Genomic DNA, 21,856 nt, shown 5'->3' with positions numbered 1-21,856 from the left:
ATGTGCAGTATCTCTGGTGCATGCTTAATTATCATGAATGTTGGTTTTACTGATCTGTTCCATTTAGCATTTGTTTCTCCTGGCACATGAAAAACTCATGCTATTCAGCTTGATTTACCATAGTTGCTGCTGAAATGAGATGAAGATCTTCCAAACACGAACTGAGATTCGAAATGATGTCTTAACAAAACATTTAAGCATAACCCTTAAGAAGGGTATAAAAGGAAACAAAAAGGAATAAAAATATTCTTTTATTGAACAAGGAGAAAGCAATGCTTAAGCAGCATTTTACATGCATCACAAGAGGGGCTGTACCCCTATACATACACAGTATAAGAGAGGGAGAGAATGAGGGACTTAATAGAGTCGTTGGACTCAGTCCAATGGCTCTAAATAGAGCCGTTAGATTAGAGTCCAACAACTCTATTGCTAGTCAAGTCTTAGTTAAGACTTGACTAGTTATGTCATTCTAGTTCAAATTGAACTAGATGACAAAATACAAAAAGCAGAAAAATAAAAAATACACAAAAAAGGAAAAATATTATTTATATATATAATAATATAAGAATATTATTATTATATATATATGTTTACAAGTTTACATTTTAACGCTCCCCCTCAAACTTACGGTACAATGAGCGAAAGTTTGTTTAAGAGAAAGTGAAATCGGGGAGTAGCGAGAGGCTTTGTAAAGAAGTCTGCTAACTGATATTCTGAAGTAACATATGGTAGATCAATTGTCCCATGTAGATATTCCTCTTGTAATGAAAAGAGGCGGAAGCACCAATAGAGCAAAAGGGTCACTCTTTAAGAGTGACTACTAAAGCCAAGAACACAAACACCGAATGTGCACACACAAAACTCTCAAATATAGAAAATGACTAAAAGTCATAAGTTGGATTTATTGAAGAAAAGAAGAGAAGGGTGTAAAAACCCATACATACAAGAGGGGAAGACCTCCTCTATTTATAGAGGAGGGAAGCACTAAAAGGAACCACAAGGGGGGCTCCCTTGTAGTCGTTGGGAGCCCCAACGGTCAGAAATCTGACCGTTGGAGCCCCAACGACTATAAGTGTGGGGCCCCCTTGTGGTCATTACAAAAAGGAAAAATAAAGAAAAAAAGAAAAAGGAAAAAGGGGAAAAAAGAAAAATAAAAAAAGGAAAAAGATACATATGTGGTTTTACAAGAATACCCCTATCGGGTATTTATCTAAATGAGAAATAGTATATATATACATATATGTATATATATACTTATATATATACGGATGTATATATATAAGTGTATATATATATATATATATATTTTAACACGCCCCCTCAAACTTTATGGGGAGAAGACCGAAAGTTTGCTAAGGAGGAACATAAATCGTGGAGTTGGAAGCGCTTTGGTGAAGAAGTCAGCTAGCTGATATTCTGAAGTAACATATGGTAATGAGATAGTCCCTCTGAGATATTCGTCTCGAACATAATGGCAATCCATCTCGATATGCTTTGTCCGTTCATGAAAGGTGTGATTGCTAGCAATGTATATCGCACTTTTGTTATCACAGCAGAGCTTGGTAGGAGTGGAAATGAGGACGCCCATGTCAGCAAGGAGACTTTTGAGCCATACGATTTCCATAGTTGTCATCGCTATAGCCCGATACTCAGCTTCAGTAGATGATAAGGAGACCTTCTGCTGCTTCTTGCATCTTCACGAGATGAGAGATTCACCTAAAAAAATACAAAGACCCGTAATTGAGATACGATCATTGGGATTGCCTCCCCAGTCAGCATCAGTAAAAGCAGTCAATTCAAGAGATGAGGAAGAGGATAAGAAGAGTCCCTTTGAGATGGTATTTTTGATATATCGCACAATTCTCATTACGGCCGCCATATGAACCGTGGTAGGTGCGTGCTGGAACTGGCTCGTTGCATGAACCGCATGGGCTATGTCAGGATGGGTGATGGATAGATAGGTGAGGGATCCAATTAATTGACGGTAGGGAGTTGGATCTTCAAGAAGAACACTATCTTCAAGTCTAAGTTTTGCATTGATAACTTCGGGAGTCTCAACTTTCTTTTCATCAGATATTCCTGATTTGGTACAAATTTCAGCAGCTAACTTCATCTGAGATAAGATGTATCCACGTTCGGAATAAGCCACTTCAATACCTAAAAAATATCGCAAATAACCAAGGTCAGACATATCAAAAGTATCTTTTAGCATAGACTTAACATCATTTACTTCCTTTTTGTCATTCCCAGTGATGATCATATCATCAACATATAGCAGAAGCATAATAATGGAGTCACCTGTTCTTTTCACAAAAAGAGCAGTGTCAGTATAACAAGAAGAAAATCCTAAATTTATTAATACGTTACTAAACCTATCATACCAAGCTTTAGGTGCTTGCTTAAGACCATATAAAGCCTTTTTTAATTTCAAAATTTTTCCATTTAAATCCATACCTGGAGGTGGTTTCATATACACTTCTTCATTTAAATTACTATTCAAAAAGGCATTTTTGACATCAAGTTGAAAGATTGACCATTTTTTAACTGCGGCTATAGCAATAAGAGCTCGAATACTAGTCATTCGAGCAACGGGGGCAAAGGTTTCATCATAATCTAGCCCATACTCTTGGGCATATCCTTTGGCTACCAACCTAGCCTTATACCTTTCCAATGAACCATCACTCTTAGTTTTTACTTTAAAAACCCATCTACATCCGATGGGTTTCTTGCCATTGGGAGGATTAATGATTTTCCAAGTTTGTGCCTTTTTAAGAGCATTATGTTCAAGTTGCATAGCTTCATTCCAATGAGCATATTGCTTAGCATCATTGTAATGAGATGGTTCATGAAAAGAGTGAAGAGCAAGTAGGCATGCTCGAAAGTTAGGCGGAAAAGAATCATAAGAAACAAATCTATTTGGTATTTTGGAAATCCGATTTGATCTTCTTTGAGAAGTCTCTTCGGTGAACTCATTTTGGGAAAATTTTTCAAGGGCACAAGGAGGATTCCTTTCATTCCTTCTAGAGTAGACTTGAATTTGTCTTGAAACATTTTCTTCTAAGTTTTGATCATCATTTGGATGTTCAACAAGATCTTCACTAAGAGATTCATTATGATCAATATGATCATATATGATGTTTTCTTTAGGCAATAAGTCAAATAAGAATGAATAATAAATATTTTCATTCGGTTGGTGCGAAAAACCACTTTCCTTTTCAAGGAATGTGACATCTTTAGAGATATAAAGCTTGTTTTTAAGTATGTCAAAACATCGATACCCTTTTTGTTTTTCGCCATATCCCAAAAAAATACATTCAATAGCCCTAGCGGAAAGTTTATCATTCTTGTGAGTTAAAACAAAACATTTACATCCAAAAATTCTTAGTCTTTTGTAATCGGGAGACATATTGTAAAGTTTTTCAAATGGAGAAAGATTTTTCAAAGAGGACGAAGGGGTTCTATTGATAAGATATGTAGAGGTTAGAACCGCTTCAGCCCAAAAAGATTTTGGAATGTTTCTTGAGATTAATAACGTTCTTGTAGTCTCTATTATGTGCCTCTGCTTTCTTTCCGCAAGTCCATTTTGTTGCGGAGTGTTGGGACAAGAACGTTGGTGGAAAATTTCATTTTCTTTCAAATAGTTTTGAAAATCATTGGACATATATTCGCCTTCCGAATCGGATCTAAGAATAGATAAATTTCCCAAAAATTGGTTTTTGACCATTGCATGAAATTCTTTAAAGAAGGAGAAAACTTCGGATTTGCGACTTAGGAAGTAAATCCACGTGAATCGAGTAAAATCATCAATAAATACCACATAATACGAAAAACCTCCTTTAGACAAAATAGGGGAAGGTCCCCACACATTGGAATGAATAAGTTCAAATGGCCGAGTGGTAAAGTAACTTCTTTGTGGAAATGGAATAACTTTAGATTTCCCAAAAATGCAATCTTTACAAGTCATGTGATTGTCTTTACAAGTATTGTTCAAAAACGGAAAAGAGACATTTTTACAAAATTTGGATGGCCAAGTCTCTCATGCCATATTCCAATACTTTTGTCTTTTACAAGATTGCATGATGCCTTAGATGGGAGAGTCAAAAAATCCATAAAGTAGAGGTCACCCCTTCTATGGCCTTGCCCAATCAGCTTCCCTGACTGGAGATCCTGCACGGTGCAATCCTTAGGTGAGAAAGAGACTTGGCATCCATGATTGGTGATTTGAGATACGGAAAAAAGATTTAAATTTATTTTAGGAACGATTCTTACTTTAGGAACAAAGAAGTTTTTGAAATCAAGAGATCCAATACTTTCAATTTTTAGTGATGTACCATCGGCCGTTGAAACACAAGAAGATATAGGTTCGGAAAAAAATATTTGAAAGAGAATTTTTATGAGATGTCATATGAAAAGAAGCACCGGAGTCTAGTATCCACATACCTGGAGGAGATGAAGAGTAGGCAATGGCGGCCCCGGATCTTGAAGGAGAAGTCTTGAGAAGATGTTGGAGAACTTCGGAGATGTGATTTAGAGTTTCTTTGATATCTCCTTCTTTGGTACTTTCTTCCTTTTTTGGAGAAGTTTCCCCAACCACATCAACTTTTCCTTTGAGTTTTGGACAAGCCGGTCTAATGTGACCCGGTTCATTACAATAATGGCATATTATTCCCCTTCTAGGCCCATTGATATTTTTGTTAAAGTGAGAAGGTCTATATGCTTTAACATTTGATCTGGGCCTATTAACGGCCAAAACCTCATCATTCCTAATGCTCAAGCCAAGTCGAGTTTCTTCTTGACATACTTCGGCAAGAGCATCTTCAATAGGTAGGGCTTTGCTTCTATGGAGAAGAGATGCCCTAACTTGTTCAAATTCCGGGCGAAGTCCATGAAGGAATTGAAAAAAGTGCTCATTTTCAATTTGTTCCCTTCTTAGTTCAATATCTTGTGGAGCAACCCATTTGGGCTCAAGAAGGGCAAGCTCATCCCAAAGAGGGGTTAGAGAGCTAAAATAGTCTCCAACACTCATATCCATTTGTTTAGTGGAATGAATTTTTTCTTGACAAAAGAATTGCCGAGCAAGATCCTTTTGGGTATACATACCCTTAAGAAAAAACCAAGCCTCATTGGCCCTTCTAAACTTGGCAATATTAGCACAATTTTTGAGATCTACATTGTTCATAAACCATGCCAAAATTTTGGCATGGTTACTTTCCCAATCCTCGATTTTGGATTGATGTTCATTAATGGCTTTGATGCGCTCATCGCCATCTAAAGCCTTTTCAACTTCATTTTCAATTTTGGTAAGAACAAGAGAGGGTTCGGGAGTAGTTCCCATAACAAAGCCCCAAAGTTTCTTACCTCTTAGATGATTTTCCATAGCGGAGGCCCACATGAGATAATTGGACCCATTTAGCTTGAAAGAAAGCTCCACTTTAGAGTCACGTTCCATCGGCACCAAATATTCTTCTTTTCTTCAAAACTTTGAGAGGCACGCTTTCCAAGATGACAAAAGAATATCCCAATCACCAACCGAGCTCTGATACCATGTAATGAAAAGAGGCAGAAGCACCAATAGAGCAAAAGGGTCACTCTTTAAGAGTGACTACTAAAGCCAAGAACACAAACACCGAATGTGCACACACAAAACTCTCAAATATAGAAAATGACTAAAAGTCATAAGTTGGATTTATTGAAGAAAATAAGAGAAGGGTGTAAAAACCCATACATACAAGAGGGGAAGACCTCCTCTATTTATAGAGGAGGGAAGCACTAAAAGGAACCACAAGGGGGGCTGCCTTGTAGTCGTTGGGAGCCCCAACGGTCAGAAATCTGACCGTTGGAGCCCCAACGACTACAAGTGTGGGGCCCCCTTGTGGTCATTACAAAAAGGAAAAATAAAGAAAAAAAGAAAAAGGAAAAAGGGGAAAAAAGAAAAATAAAAAAAGGAAAAAGATACATATGTGGCTTTACAAGAATACCCCTATCGGGTATTTATCTAAATGAGAAATAGTATATATATTTTAACACCTCTCTCACCTAGTGACAATCCATTTCGATGTGCTTGGTGCATTTATGGAATGTTCTGTTACTTACAATGTAGATCACACTTTTGTTGTCACTGCACATCTATGAAGCTTTTGTTGCTTCAGCTCCCATGTCAGCATGCAGTCGTCGGAGCCAAACTACTTCCATGGTCGTGGTTGCCATGACTCTGTATTCAGCTTCGGTGGATGATAGAGATACCTTATGTTGCTTTTTGCACCTCCACGAGATTAATTATTCACGTAAAAAAAAACAAAAACCAGTGGTTGAGTGTCTGTTATTGGGATCACCTATTCAATCGGAATCAGCATATGCAAGTAAATCAAGAGAGGAGGAAGAAGACAAGAAAAGTCCTCGTGAAAGAGACGATTGGATGTATCTGATAATAAGCATGACTGCTCTCATATGAACAGAAGTAGGAGCATGTTGAAACTGGCTTGTTGTGTGAACAACATGTGCTAAGACTGGTCTAGTAATGGATAGATAGGAAAGTGCTTCGACAAGCTGTCTGTAACGATTAGGATCGGCAAATACTCCATCATCAATCTTCATTTTAACATTAACAACTTTTGGAGTGTCTACTTTCTTATCATCAGTAATACCAGACCTGGAAACAATGTCAAAAGCAAATTTAGTCTGACATAATAAATATCCTCTATGAGAATAAGTAACTTCAATGCCTAAAAAATATCTCAATAAGCCTAAATCAGTCATTTCAAAATAAGATTTAAGAAGTGTTTTGATCGTTTCAACTCCCTGTTTATCGCTTCCAGTGATAATCATATCATCCACATAAAGAAGCACAATGATTCCTGCATCAGAATTCTTAACAAAGCAGTGTCAGTTAAACAGAATTGAAAACCAATATCAATCATAACACAACTAAACCTATCGTACCAAGTTTTTTGTGCTTGTTTAAGTCCATAAAGGGCTTTTTCTAAGCAAAGGGCTTTACCCTTAGGAATACTTAGACCAGGAAGGGGGGTCCATGTATACTTCTTCAATTAGCTTTCCATTTAAAAAGGTATTTTTGACATCCATTTGGAAAATGAACCATTTTTTATAGAGGCTAAGGCAATTAAGGTTCTGACAGTTGTCATACGAGCCATAGGAGCAAAGGTTTTTTCATAATTAATGCCATATTCTTTGGCATAACCTTTGGCCACTAATCAGACTTTATATATTTCAAGTGTGCCATCACTCTTAGTTTTAATTTTATAAACCCATCGACATCCTATAGTTTTCTTTCCTAGAGGAAGATCTTGAATAGTCCATGTAGAAGCCTTTTCTAGTGCATTTAATTCAGCTTTCTTGGCTTCTATCCATTTGACATCATTTTTGCTTGGAGATATGTAGATGGTTCTTCATATGAGTGAATTAATGCAATGACTGCCCTATATGTAGGTGAAAAGGACTCATATGACACAAACTTTTTTGGATGCCTCAAGACTCGAGTTGATCGTCTAGTTGGAATGTCATAATATTTTCAAGTGCACATGGAGGATTAGACCCTTGTCGCCTGGAATATTGGATACTAGTATCTCTATGAACTTCTTTATTGTCAACATTATGATCAAGATCAATAATTCCTTGATCATTATCAAAGTTATAGTCAAGACCATATTCATCAGATTTTGATGTCAGATCTAACAAAAAAGAGTACTTAGTGTCTTCCTTTGGTTTTCCAAATTCAAAGAAGCTTTCCTTTTCGAGAAAGGAAACATTTTTACACATATATTCTATTATTTTTTAAGTCAAAACACCTATAACCTTTCTGATTTTTAGCATATCTTAGAAAGGCACAGAGAATCGCACGAGGGGAAAGTTTATCATTTTTGTCGGTAAATATGAAACATTTGCACCCAAATATTCTCAGTCTAGAGTAGTCTGGAGAAACGTTCGTAAGTTTTTCAATGAGAGTGATATTTTGTAAAGAAGAGGATGACATCCTATTAATCAGATAGGTAACAGTTAAGGCAGCTTCTGCCCAAAAGTCTTTCGGGACTTGATTTGCTATTAATAAAGTCCTAGTGGTTTCCATAATATGGCGATGTTTACGTTCTGCCAGCCCATTTTGTTGAGGTGTATAAAGACAAGATCTTTGATGTGTGATGCCATGTGACTTAAGATAATTTTTAAAATCTGTGGATAAAACTCTCCTCCTGAATCTGTGCAAAAAATGCTAATGTTTGAAAGTATAAAAATACTTCAGACTTATGTTTAAGAAAGTAAATCCACGCATGTCGAGAGAAATCATCGACAAAAATAACATAGTAAGCAAATCCTCCTTTAGAAATTATTGGTTCAGGACCCCAAACATCCGAGTGTACTAATTCAAGTGGTCTTGAAGAGAAAAAAATGTTGTTCTGAAATGGTAATCTTTTCATTTTGCGAAGAATACAATCTTTACAGTCAAATGATTCAGAGTTACAAAATTTCCCTAGATTTGAAAAAAGTTGGATTTTGGCTATATGTGGGTGACTAAGTCTCTTATGCCACAATTCCAACTCAATTTTTTGAATATTATAGCAAAAAGTATTCTTCAGCATTTTCAAAAAATCCATGTAATAGAGTCCTCCTTCTCTATAGCCTTCTGTACCCAACAACCATGAGAAGAAAAAGAAATATTACACTCATGGTCAGAAATTTGAGATACAGATAAAAGATTTAAATTCAATTTGGGAACATATCTAATTTCTGGAATATAAAATTTCTTTGTTTTATAAATTTTTTCAAAATTTCCTATTCTTTCTATTTAAAGAGAAGTCTCATCGGCTATAAAGACCTTTGACACACTTGTTTTGTTTTTAACACATTCGGATAAACTTTGATTATTTGGAGTCATATGAAAAGATGCACCAGAGTCAAGGAGCCAAGACATTTTACCTGGATCGGAAAAAGATGAGGTTGCTGCGCCAATTGAAGCTTCAGATGAAGAAGAGACACTTTTGATGAGAGGCTGAAGAATCTCCATTAGTTGGGCCATGAAAACTGGTGCATCTTGATCTTTGGGCTCCGATCCAGCAATTGGAGCTCTTTTCTCTATCAGCTCCTTAAGTTTGGGACATTGTGGCCTGTAGTGTCCCGGTTCATAACAATGATGACAAATAACTTTCTTCTTGTCATAGTCACCATTTTGACGATTAAAGTGAGGAGGTCTATAAGATCGAACATGATTCCCTGGTCTAGACACAGCTAGAACAAAATCATCTTCAGTTTTAGAAGAACCTTTCCGGAGACGATTTTCTTCTATTGGTAATCCTTCAATAGTTTCAACAATAGAAGGAATTTTTCCTCGACGAAGGAGGGTCAATTTAGTGGTTTCAAATTCCGGCCTCAATCCAGTTATAAATTGGTAAAAATGTTCAGCATCAAGTTGTTTTTGACGAAGGTCGATGTCTTCAGCATAATGCCACTTTTGTTCTAAAAAGGAAAGTTCTTCCCAAAGTTCGGACAAACCATTGTAATATTCACGAATTGTTTTGTCTCCTTGGGTCATCATTCAAATTTTTTCTTGGAGATTGCACACGTGTGCAATATCTTTAAGGGAATACATATTTTTAAGGTATTCCCATGCCTTATCGGCGTGATCAAACTTGACAAGACTTGAGCATTTTTAGTGTCAACGCTATTGATAAGCCATGACATTATCTTCGCATGAGATATTCTCCGCTCTTTTCATTTTTTCTCGCAAGAGGCTAGAGCCGTGATTTTCTCTTCCGATAGAGGAACCTCTTTATCTCCCTTCTTTTTAGTAAGACATAGCTTAGGTTCCGAATCGGAACCATCCACAATCCCCCATAGGTCTTTTCCCTATATATGATGCTTCATGATTGAAGCCCATGTTATATAGTTTGTATTACTCAATTTCATAGGCATGATGGAGACTTTATCATTGTCATCCATCGATTACAAGGAGAGAGAAAGAATAGGGATAGAAGAGAAACAAGAAGAGAAGTAAGAAAAAGAAAGAGATACAATACAACAAGATGTGGAATCTTTCCAAACGAAGCGATAAAACACTTCTCTTCAAGTGGTGAACACTTTTGTAAACGGGCATGGAAACCGAGGCAGCTTTTCCTCAAGGTCTAATACTTACGCGGCTCTGATACCATGAAATGAGATGACGATCTTCCAAACACAAACTGAGATTCGAAATGATGTCTTAACAAGACATTTAAGCATAACCCTTAAGAAGGGTATAAAAGAAAACAAAAAGGAATAAAAATATTCTTTTATTGAACAAGGAGAAAGCAGTGCTTAAGAAGCATTTTACATGCATTACAAGAGGGGCTGTACCCCTATATATACACAGTATGAGAGAGGGAGAGAATGAGGGACTCAATAGAGTCGTTGGACGAGTCCAACGACTCTATTGCTAGTCAAGTCTTAACTATGACTTGACTAGTTATGTCATGATGACAAAATACAAAAAACAGAAAAATAAAAAATACACAGAAAAAGAAAAAACATTATATATATATAATAATATAATAATAATATTATATATATATATATATATAAGTTAACATTTTAACAGCTGCTAAGTGCTGCACACGTGATTAATGTTGTGGTGTTTGTTTGCCATTGCATTTTGTTGATTTTTTCCTTATGCCTGAGTGGATTCAGCACCTTGTTGGTTGATTTTTCAATTTAGAAACCATTGCTACAAACTACTACACATGTACATGTTTATTGTTAGTTTTTGTTGCGTTTGGTTACGTTATTGCCTATGTCTCCATCCACGTTGTTTGAATATTTAATTGAATGATTAAATGTTGGAAGCTACCTGCAGTATGTCACCAGTGTAATACTTAAGCAGCCATTGGGAAGGGCCTGGAATATGCTCAAAATAGGGATGACCACAAAATGCTCTATCAGTTTTGTGTTACTTGTACCTAGTGGATGTCTAGTATTTGCTAATGTTGTAGGATTTTTTTTCGATGAATAATGCTGGGGGAGATGACCCCAGTACTTTTTATTCCAGAAGACTATACAGGATATACAACCAAAAAAATAGATATGTACAACCGAAAATGAACGAAGGAAGAGCTCCTAAATGGTGGTTCTCCATCCAAATACAGTGGCTTCCCACCTCAATGCAGTTCTCCAAAAGCGAACAAGTCAAAAGGCTAATATCTCCTAGGAAATGTACAAAATTGAAGTGTGAAAGTTGTCATCTGAAAATTATTACAAAGTACTTCATGAGATAAGCTACAGTGATTCTTCTTCTTCATTCACTCTGTCAGGCAAGTGTTTTGCCTACATTTTGATGAGAAAGATAAAGCTCAGCTCATTCTGATCCAAAACTATTAGCACCAGTCCTGGAAATTTCCAAAAGTGTTTAGTGGTATCTTCTCTCTAGCATTCTCTGTATGAAAACTTAATTAGCTATATTTTCCCGACAATCAAGGGATGTTTGAAATTCATGTGAAGCAGGAAGCAGTGAGCCAATTAGAAAGCATTTGAGAAGCACCCTTCCTGGACATGGTAATAATTTGGGAAGTGTGTTTCTCATACAAATCTATTGTTATTATTGGCACACAAAAGGTTGCCAACTGTTGTCACAGACAGGTATTATTCCTCACAGACTTCTATATCAGCTTTCTGGCATCTTGAACCTGGGTCGCATTATGATTGTTGAGGAGTTTTTTTAGTATTTCAGTTCAACATATCCATGCATAAAACATTTATACATTATATGCTTCCTGCAATATTTGCTCCAATTAAAGAATATAATTTTAAGTCTTGTTACCATACTTTGGTTGACAATATTGTTTTTTCAATTGAAGCCAATGGCATTGGAGCAAGTCTTATCAGACCGTGATAGTGAAGATGAGGTCGATGATGATATTGCTGATTTTGAGGATCGGAGGGTATGAGTATTTTCCTTATATGAACTTTGTTCTTTTTCTAGTTTTACTGTTTTGTAGTATTTGGAGAGGAACTGTGCTTCCTATGATGCCTATTACTGGACATATCATCGATTATGGAGTCTGATATGTGACAGCATGGCAAACTTAAGGATGCATGGTGGTATTTTTAATATTATGTTTTTAAGAATAGAAATGTATTGTTATATTGTGTCAGATGCTTGACGACTTTGTGGATGTGACCAAGGATGAAAAGCAGATTATGCATCTCTGGAATTCATTTGTAAGGAAACAGAGGTAATATCTCCACGGAAGCCATTTGTCTCCTTTTCCTTTTCATCTCTAGTGGAGGTTAATTTGTATTTTTATTAATTTTACATCCTTTTTTATAATAAACAAGTTCCTAAACACATGATTCATTGAGATTTGGGACCATGATGATTGCATTTTTCTTTTTCTTCCTTGCCTCTTTTTGAAAAGTATGTGATCATCAACATGATGAAGACACTTTTAAGTATAAGTATTAGGGCTGTGATTGTAATTACAAATTCTCAGGAAAAACTCACAGACCAATTGATTATAATGCTGGAACTTTATGTGCATGCATGCATGTAGCCAAATTTAGCAGGAGTAAATGGATTGGATTCAATTTGGTCTAGGTATAATAAAGTCTGACTTGATCAGATCTAATACTATCAGTCTCCTGAATTGTATATGGAATCAAATCTATATGAAAATTTTATATCTTATTGTTTTCCCTTTTCTTGGGTTGGGTTCTGGTTTTAAGGATTTCAACTAGATTGCAATGCTAATCTGACTGGATCTTGTAGAGGTTCACCAAATCTAATGGATTTAAGTTGATGCCTGATGCCATACTATCAACATCCCTCATATTTATGCTCTTGTTTGACATGTGTCATTACTCATTATTCCTTTCACATATTTTCTATTTTAGTCTCCTGCACACTCTTAGTATTTCTAAATTTAGTCAACAAAATATTTCTAAATTACAGCTCAGATCATTATGAATTTCAGCTGTCTTATTGGATTCATATGTCAGAATGGCAAACCAAGTTTCTCTGAGTAAGCTACTATTTTTTGCATACATAAACTTGGCTATCAAATCATGTACTGGTATGGCTATGATCCTTTCCTGGGACAGATATTTTGTTGTAGTATTAAGTAGCATCACAGTCTCTCATCTTTTACATAGTGACAAAATGTTTGACTGCAAAATAATGGCTGTCAAATTCTGTGGGCCTCGTTATTCAGTTCCTGAATAAAATTATGGCCAAACCCATATATCATATGTTTGTTCATATAGAATGGGATTGATCCCACACAATCTGTTCCAGAATACATGTGCTGCTCATTATCAAGGTAATTTCTTCCGCAGCTCACATGGCTTTATATCCTAACTTGAAACGTGTGCTTTCTGCATCACTAGTAATACTGTTGTCTGCAATCTGATCCAAATGTTTTCAGGCTGACCGAGGTATATTCTAGTACAACATGTTGAGAATTAGGTTGTGATCTATTGTAACTTGGAAATTGCCATCATGTCCTCTTTTGCCATATCTTTGACGAGTAGTAGTCTGCTTTTTGACTCCGCCCCAGCAGGTGAAAATATAAATTCTTGATCCGTTTTCATGGTCCTTTCAATATCTCTGGCTGCCATCAACTATGGGTATGTGGCCTCTGTAGTTTCATCCTGTTACCTACTTCACAGAGATGCTATGACTAACTTTCGTATCCCGTGTCAACACACAATACACTCAGTTCATGGACACAGTCAACATTGTGTCACTAACTTTTATGATCTTGATTACTTGTTTTTTATTGATCTTGTGTTCTTTTTCTTTTAAAACTTGTCACCAGTTATATTACATTTCCATTTCAAATTAGATTTAGATGTTTTTAGTTAGTGATTTAGAATTGCTATTCAAGGAGTTGGTGCTTGAGATGAAATTTATGTTCTATATATATGTATGTATGTGTGTGTGTGTGTGTGTGTGTGTGTGTGTCTGTGCACGCACACACACACAAGGGCTCCGTTCATCTGGTAGGGGTGGCTTGTGAATGTCACCAAGTTGACAGGATGTCACAAGTTTGAAACCCACAAGTGGCATCCCTTGCCTCAAAGTTGAAGCTGGGTCTACTCCCCTGTGGGCATGGGGGGGCTCAAGGGTTTTACCAACAGGAAACCAACCAATGTGTGGTCGGTATTGGGGTGTTTTTCCTTTGGACTATATATAGTCTCCATGTCCTAAATTTTTAGAACTACTATCCTGTACCAAGAGTATCCTCATTGTGTCCAGTTCCGCATCCGTATCCATGGGAGATGCCCCCTTATTTGTCTATTCTAAAGCTATCCCAATCATGTACATTGGCTTTGAGAAGAAATAACAAAATCTTTTCAAGATGGACATTACCATTGACATGGCTGTTCATCTTGTTGAACACAAGCGAGGGTTCCACATTGTAAGAGCACAACACCATGAAAAGTAGTAGGTGGAGTCTTGGTCATGAGTTGAAGAGTATTGGTCATGACTTAAGATGTGTGTGTAGTATATGCCAAAGTCAACAACATTGGTACTGGCAATTTGTCGGGAATATAAAAGTAGACATTATCCCTGAGATCTTTGGAAAATTTGCAATGATTCTGAAAAGGAACAAAACATGATTGTTGATAACTATTGCAATGTTATGAAAAAGTTGAAAATTTCGTGCAGCTAAAAAAGATGAGAAATAGATTAAGGTGTGGTTATATGGGAAAACTTTGAAAATAGGAAAATGTGATGTTTTTTGTGGGGAATATATGATATGCTAAAACATTCTGTATGATTCTAGAATTTTGTGGTGCTGTATCATTTTTTGAAAGTCTTGTTTGTAATATTACATTTCAGAATGCACGCATGCACGGGCGTACAATTGTTGTGTTTGGCTTAATCAAGTCATGATTATAATAATGAGAGCTTCTTTTTGTTATAGGGTTTTGGCAGATGGTCATATTCCGTGGGCCTGTGAAGCTTTTTCGAAGCTGCATGGTCTTGACCTTGTCCGTTTACCGGCACTGATGTGGTGGGTTGGATCTCCCTTTCTTGCTCTTCAGAAGTCCTCTGTGTCGTCTTATAATATATGCATGTAGATCTGTTAAGCATGTGCTGATGAATGTTATTTCACTTGATTTGGTGTACTAATGTTATATAAGGAAGCTAGTCATCTTGAGCTCGGTTCTTCCTCATCGCTAATCTCCTCCTCAGTCAACCCATTTGGCTTGTCCTTGGTGTAATGAGTTGAGCATTGATACTTAGGTAACCATTGAAGTTGGCAAGCTAGGCTAGGGACAAAAGATGACGTGGGTTAAGTTGCCCATGTTCTTAGCTATGAGTAAGCTAGTTCGTGATTCAATCAAAACAACTTTGTATTGTCAGGCTCAGCCCTTTATATGAACTTCGAACCTATCGTATTCTTTGAGTTTGTCAAGCCATCCATGTTTGAGCTGTTTATGTAGCATGTGGTTTATACTTGAGAGTGAGCACTCTCAATCATTTGTTGTCTCCTATTTCAATAAAACTGTAAATGCTGAAATCTGATGCCTGAGGCATCTTTTTGTTTTTCCATTCTCAGCAACTGGTGGGGTTAACTTCTAGTTATTCCTTATTTGCTTGTTTTCTCTTGCATGCAACTCTGTCATCGCTATTTCTCACCCTCTTGTATGCATGCATATGTGCTGTCAGTTGTATTTTATATGCTTGATCACTGACATCTGCAACGTAGAGCTGGCAGATTATACGTGTACTTGATTGAATTTGCCTCTGCAGGTGTTGGAAGTTATTCATGATCAAACTCTGGAATCACAGCCTCCTTGATGCCCGTACAATGAACAATTGTAATTTAATTCTCGAGAAGTTCAGAGATGAAAATTCAGACCACCCACAGAGCTAATCATTTTTTATAGCTTTCTTAATTCTTTGAGCAACATCAAAAAGAGGTGAGCCTTGAGGATGGAGAGGGAATCTAATATGATGGCAGCTTACTTGCCTGCACACAGTTTCACAGTCCAAGTGTAACCTCCAAAATCATTCTTTTGTTGGGAACAAAAACACTTAACTGTTGGAGGTCACTTTCACCTTGTCAGTAACACTATTGTAGTTCACAGAAATGTCATTTTACTACAATACAAGTTGTAAATGTTTACCAAAGGTACTATTGATATTGACAGTCATGGTGGGGGTACACACCTTGACAGCAGTAAAAACATTTTCTTTTGATCGAATCTGTCCCACACGCAAGCTTTGTTTGTAATTCTTTCAATCTACCATTTTAGTGAAAGAAAGTTTACGAAAGAAAAAGTTTGGGTGATGTTTTTAAGTAATTCTGGTAGATGACAAAAGTTATAAAAGTGGAGACATCAACTAAATGCTTTTGCTCTCCGTTTAGGATGCTGTTGTGGCAAGTGCCCCACTCTGGAAGGCAGCAGCTTTTGGAGCTTCTAAAGCTGTAGCTTGGACAACGAGATTCCTTCTGCGTGTCCCCAGCTCTAGTGTGGTGCTGTCGAAGATGACTTGGCTGTCTGGATTTTTTCAAATTAATGGTATTGAGGCATTGTTCAAGTAGATCTATCATGATGGAGTTTGGGCTGGGTATTTGGTTCAAACTATTGAATAATCAAGTCAAACCTGACCAATGGGGGCTCCGCGTGGTTGGTAGGAGCTGTCAGTGCACGGTTCCTTGTGGTGGGACGTTGCAGGTTCAAACTCCAATGGTGCGTTGAATGATAACTGGTGGGGTATGCCCAACCCTACCTTGCCTTTTAAAAAAAAAAATCCAGGCAAACCTGGTTGTGGAGTTTTACTTCCAAATCCGATTACATCTAAAGGTGGCATTGAGTCCATTTAGGTGAAAAAATATCAGTGGCATGCATTTCTTCACCTACCTGTATCAGCCAATCGGATCTTGTCCGATCATGTAGTATTTAGCTAACAGAGTTCAACAAGTTTGCAGTGGGCCACACTAGCAGCAAGCTACCAGGTGATTTGGAGTGGCCAGGCCCAAGCGTGTGCCAGTAACTGCCCTGGGACCAAGGGATGGCCCATTGTGCCCCTACTGCGAGCCTGACCAAACACAGCCTCGTAGAGGAAAATTTATAGTTTTAGAGCAGGTTTTTGGTCCTCTGAAAACGCACCAAATATGAAAAAGAAGGTTCAGGTTCCTCCACAGCCAAAGCCCTGAAACTTCTGTATAACTTGTTTGGAAATAATTTTTATGTTTTGTTTTTTGCCAAGGCAACAATCTTAAACGATCCAAGACCGACCCATTAACAAATTCGCTGGGTTTCTGCACGGGTCTGAACAGACAACCTAAAAACCTGGCTCGAGTTAGGGAGGGCGGTTCATGTCAGCTTGGCCCATCAGGCTACCCCTGACTATAACCCATTCAAGGCTTAGATAAATCGCTAACTCACATTTAGTGAAGGAAAGTCTTTAACTCGCTAAGACATAGAGCACAACCTGGAGAACCCAGGCCAGCGAATAGCAATGCCAGAGGTTAGGAAACACGTTGGAGAAAACAGAACTCACCTGTGTGCAACACTAGTGTGCACACAAACAAAAGCTAGTTTGTGGCATGAGGTATGTCATGGCATCCAGGTGCAGAAAAGTTACCTCAAATGCATGATCTAAGAAAATATGGGATGTCATAGCGCTCGTGGCCAAGGGCATTCTACATCAACCGTAGAAATGGTTGGGGAGGCATTTTGTGTGAAGTGAACAAAAAATATAGTGCATACATAGCTTAAGGTGCATGCATCTAATCAAACAACATGCATTAATGAAAAAAATAAATTGGCTACACCTAGTGAATTAACTCTGTTGGTTTAGTAAAATATACCAAAGGTTACAGAGTTTCTTCCATACCCCCCTCAAATAAAGGCAAACAATTCAGAAAACTAAAACTCGACTTCAACACAGGGCCACCCATATGTGCCTGAGCAAAATGGCGATATATTCAGTAAAAGATAAAAATGGTGTTTTTTCCGTGAGATTTTCTATTTCTCGCAAAATTAACTTTTTTGGCAAGATACTGCGTTATTTTCGCGAGAAATAGAAAATCTCACGAAAATAACAGAATACCTTTTGTTTTGTTTTTTTTTACCCAACGAATAAAACGACGCCCCAAACCCCCGCCACGACCCCACCTCCCCCGTCGCCCTTTGCCTCTTTCTCATTTCCTCTGCCTCTTGAGCCCTAGCACACACCATTCAGATGTTTTGGCCGGTGAAGAGGCATCGGCAGTGGACCAGCGGGCGGTCAATCGGTTTCTGAGGCGTCGGCGACGGCAACAGTCCGGTGAGTCCAAATCTGTTTCTCTCTCTCTCTGGGTGGCGGTGGACTGAGCTGGTGGAGGTTTTGGTGGTGGGCTGGAGGCAAGGAGTGGAGTTGGAGGTTGGAGCTGCCAGTGGTGGAGATCTGGGACATGGAGGAGGATTTATTTTTATTTTGTTTTGAGGTCTGGGTGGTGGAGGCAGAGGTTGGTGGTGGGTTTGGTTCAGGAGCAAGTGTTGGAGTTGGAATTGGTGGAGGAGCTGGAGGTGGATTTGACTGTGGAGGTGGAAGTGGAGGTGGTGGTGATCTTGGGAAAAAAAACGACACTTTTGACCGCTCTTTTAGACGTCCAGAACATCGTGTTATTGTCATTTATAACGAAAATATATGTGTTTTTAAATTTCATCTGCTGTTTCCCTAAAAAAAATATGGTGATTTGTGTTTTATTGTTGAATTTAGAATCCTTCTAAAAACTAAAGCTAATCGTGCTAAATAGTAAACAGTTGAAAGCAAAAAATAAACTTAATTTTGATGCATACCTAAATTCATTGGTACTCCGATAAGTGTTAGACGGTTAAAACTTGTACAAGTGACCCTTTTCATGAGCTCTTGTTGTAGACAGAGAGTTTAAAGATAGAAAATCATCTTTCTCCGATTCAATCCATGGAGATAGACACATAAGAGCATAAAAAATAACTTCACATAATAAGACCATACTATACCAGATATCATGTGGTTCAAGTGAGCCTAAACCTTAGACAACTTATAATGTGTGATTTTGCATACGTAGACCCATATAATTTTTTCCAACAATCTCTCACTTGGGTCACATATGTTACCTTATAGTCACAAATTATAATCTTATGAGTTCAAAAACACTGTCTTATCAATTGATATTTCTATCAATCTGGTCCATTAATTATGTCAACACAGAACCAAAGTGGTTTTCATTACAAATAACGTAATTGGACCTCTCAATGATCACGTATATTGACATAACCAAATGACATGGATCAAATATGAATGTGAAGCATGAAAATTACATGTAATGTGATCAAACATGCCTATTTCTAATTGATCATTCCTTAACCTTTAATGAGATCAAAACATATGAGTACAACATGAAACCAAAACTTTAACTTTATACTAAAGTGGTAAAAAAAACTTTATTATATCATAGAACATCCAAATACAAACTCTCACTAAATCTGCATATCATAAAATAATAAAACACCCATTCGAGCAGTATGCTCGTGAAAGACCTTTGGTAAGTGGATCTGCAATCATGGAGTTTGTGCCAATATGTTCTATCGATAGCTGACAATTCTGCATTTTTTCTTTAACAACAAGAAACTTAATGTCAATATGTTTTGACTTCGACGAGCTCCTGTCGTTGTTGGAATATAGCATTGCTGAATTATTGTCACAAAATAACGTTAGCGGTCTTTCAACATTATCTAAAATTCGCAGTTCTGTGACAAAATTACGTAACCATATTATATGATTGGATGCCTCATAACAGACTGAATTCTGCTGTCATGGTGGAATAAGCAATAAGTTTCTGCTTGGCACTCCTTCAGAAAATAACTCCTCCGACCAAAAGAAAAAACATAACCTGACGTGCATCTGCAATTGTCTTGACATCCAACAAAGTCAGAATCAGAATACCTAATGATCTCCAACTCATCTGACTTCTTGTATGTGAGCATATAACATTTTGTTCTCTACAAATACCACATAACCCGTTTGACTGCTTTCCAATGATTCATACCTAGTTTACTAAGATATCTGCTTAGCATCTCAATTATCCGGACGTGTACACACTTGAACATACATAAGACTCCCTACAACAGATGCATAGAAAATCTTTTTCATATCCTTAATTTTAGATTGGTGTTTGGGGTACTGAGCGATACTAAAATTGTCTTCCTTAGCAAAAGGAGTACCACCTAGTTTGCAATCCTTCATGTCAAATTTATCCAGAATCTTTTTGGTATAGCTCTTTTGCGATAATCTAAGAATACCCCGAGAACGGTCTTGATGTATTTGGATCCTTAATACAGAAAAGGCATCACCAAGATCTTTTATTTTAATTTTTTTTGTCAAAAATCTCTTGGTTTCCTGCAATATGCCTATATCATTACTGACAATCAATATGTCATTAATATATAAAACCAAAAAAATATATTTACACCCACTTAACTTATGTTATATACATTCATCAACCATATTCATCTCAAAACCAAATGAGAGGACAATTTGATAAAATTTATGAACCACTGACGGGGATCCTGCTTAAGTCCATAGATGGATTTTTTTAATTTGCAAACTATTTTTTTGCATTGCATGAGACAAAATATTCTAGTTGCACCATATATATTGTCTCATCAATGTCACCATTAAGAAATGCAGTCTTTACATCCATCTGATGCAACTCTAAATCATAATGAGTTACAAGTGCCATCATAATTCTGAAAGAGTCTTTCATAGAAACTGGAGAGAAAGTCTTTGCCTATCCTTTGAGTAAATCCTTTTGCAATAAGACAAGCCTTATATCTTTTCACATTACCCATTAAATCTCTCTTAGTTTTAAATATCCATTTGCAATCAATGGGTTTCACACCTTTAGGTAATGGGACAAGATCTCATATGTCATTATCTTTCATGAATTTAATCTCCTCATGCATTGCATCAATCCACTTTTGAGAGTTAGAACTTTGTGTGGTATTTGTAGAGAACAAAAGGTTATACACTCAACACAAACCTGAAAGTCGGTAAAATCAAGAGAATCAAGAATCTTACTCGACACAAGTCATTCAATTTTTTGTTTAGAAATATGACCTAAGCGCTTATATCATAATAAATCAGAATTCTCATTTATTAATTTTTGTTTTGTACCACGAGAACTTAAATGCAAGGTTTCATTATATGAGGGAACAATATTAAGCAAATAAAGGTTATCAGACGTAGATAAAGAACTGGTCCCAATAAGATTTGAATCAAGAAACAATTTAAATTCATTATTTCTAAATAAACAAGAATAACCATATTTGTTTAAAGTGAAAATAGAAACCAAATTTTGTCTAAAAGACGACACAATATATGTTTCTTTCAAATCTAAATAATTCTCATTTTTTAAAATTAACTTAAATGTCCCTATTGCCTCAACTTGAACTGATTTGTCATCACCCATATAAATGAATCTTTCAGCATCAATTGGATATCGGTAACTTAGGCAACTCTGCATAAATGCACTTATGTGAGTGGTAGCACCATAATCCATCCACCAAATGCGTTCGGGCTGAGAAGTTAAATTAACCTCAGAACAAACCAAAGTAAGGAGTGTACATTTCTTTGCACACCAAGCATGATACTTGGTACAATCCTTCTTTATGTGACCCTCCCCTTTGCAAAAGAAACAACTAGACTTTGGGTCCTGATGTCTTTTATGTTTCTTGTGCGATTGAGAGTCCACTACAACTTCCTTAGTCCTTTTTATTTTCTTAAAGTTGTCATTTGAGGCTATTACCAAATGTGCACTTTCTGTCTTTTCTTGCTTCATCCTTTCATCTTCTTGCACACAGTGTGAAATAAACTTATCAAGAGTTCATTTGT

The 21,856-nt window shown here is 36.9% G+C and overlaps 1 protein-coding gene across 2 annotated transcripts in view; it reads left to right on the top strand.

The window, feature by feature from the left end:
• The window catches only part of LOC149819486 (polycomb group protein EMF2B-like), a 63,888-nt gene extending 47,699 nt beyond the window's left edge, over window positions 1-16,189 (top strand). For both annotated transcript variants that reach the window (XM_089984916.1, XM_089984915.1), the window contains exons 19-22: window positions 11,835-11,918; window positions 12,133-12,212; window positions 14,907-14,996; window positions 15,740-16,189. In XM_089984916.1, coding sequence (XP_089841042.1) covers window positions 11,835-11,918; window positions 12,133-12,212; window positions 14,907-14,996; window positions 15,740-15,863 — 378 coding nt within the window. In that variant the 3' untranslated portion in view covers window positions 15,864-16,189. The remainder of the gene's footprint in view (window positions 1-11,834; window positions 11,919-12,132; window positions 12,213-14,906; window positions 14,997-15,739) is intronic.
• The last annotated feature ends 5,667 nt before the right edge of the window (window positions 16,190-21,856 follow it).

Source organism: Nuphar pumila, chromosome 13, assembly GCF_984573655.1.
Source record: "Nuphar pumila chromosome 13, dmNupPumi1.hap1.1, whole genome shotgun sequence".
NCBI classification, from domain to species: domain Eukaryota; kingdom Viridiplantae; phylum Streptophyta; class Magnoliopsida; order Nymphaeales; family Nymphaeaceae; genus Nuphar; species Nuphar pumila.
The sequence above is the reverse complement of the archived record's forward strand: the minus strand, read 5'-3'. Positions and strand labels throughout refer to the sequence as shown.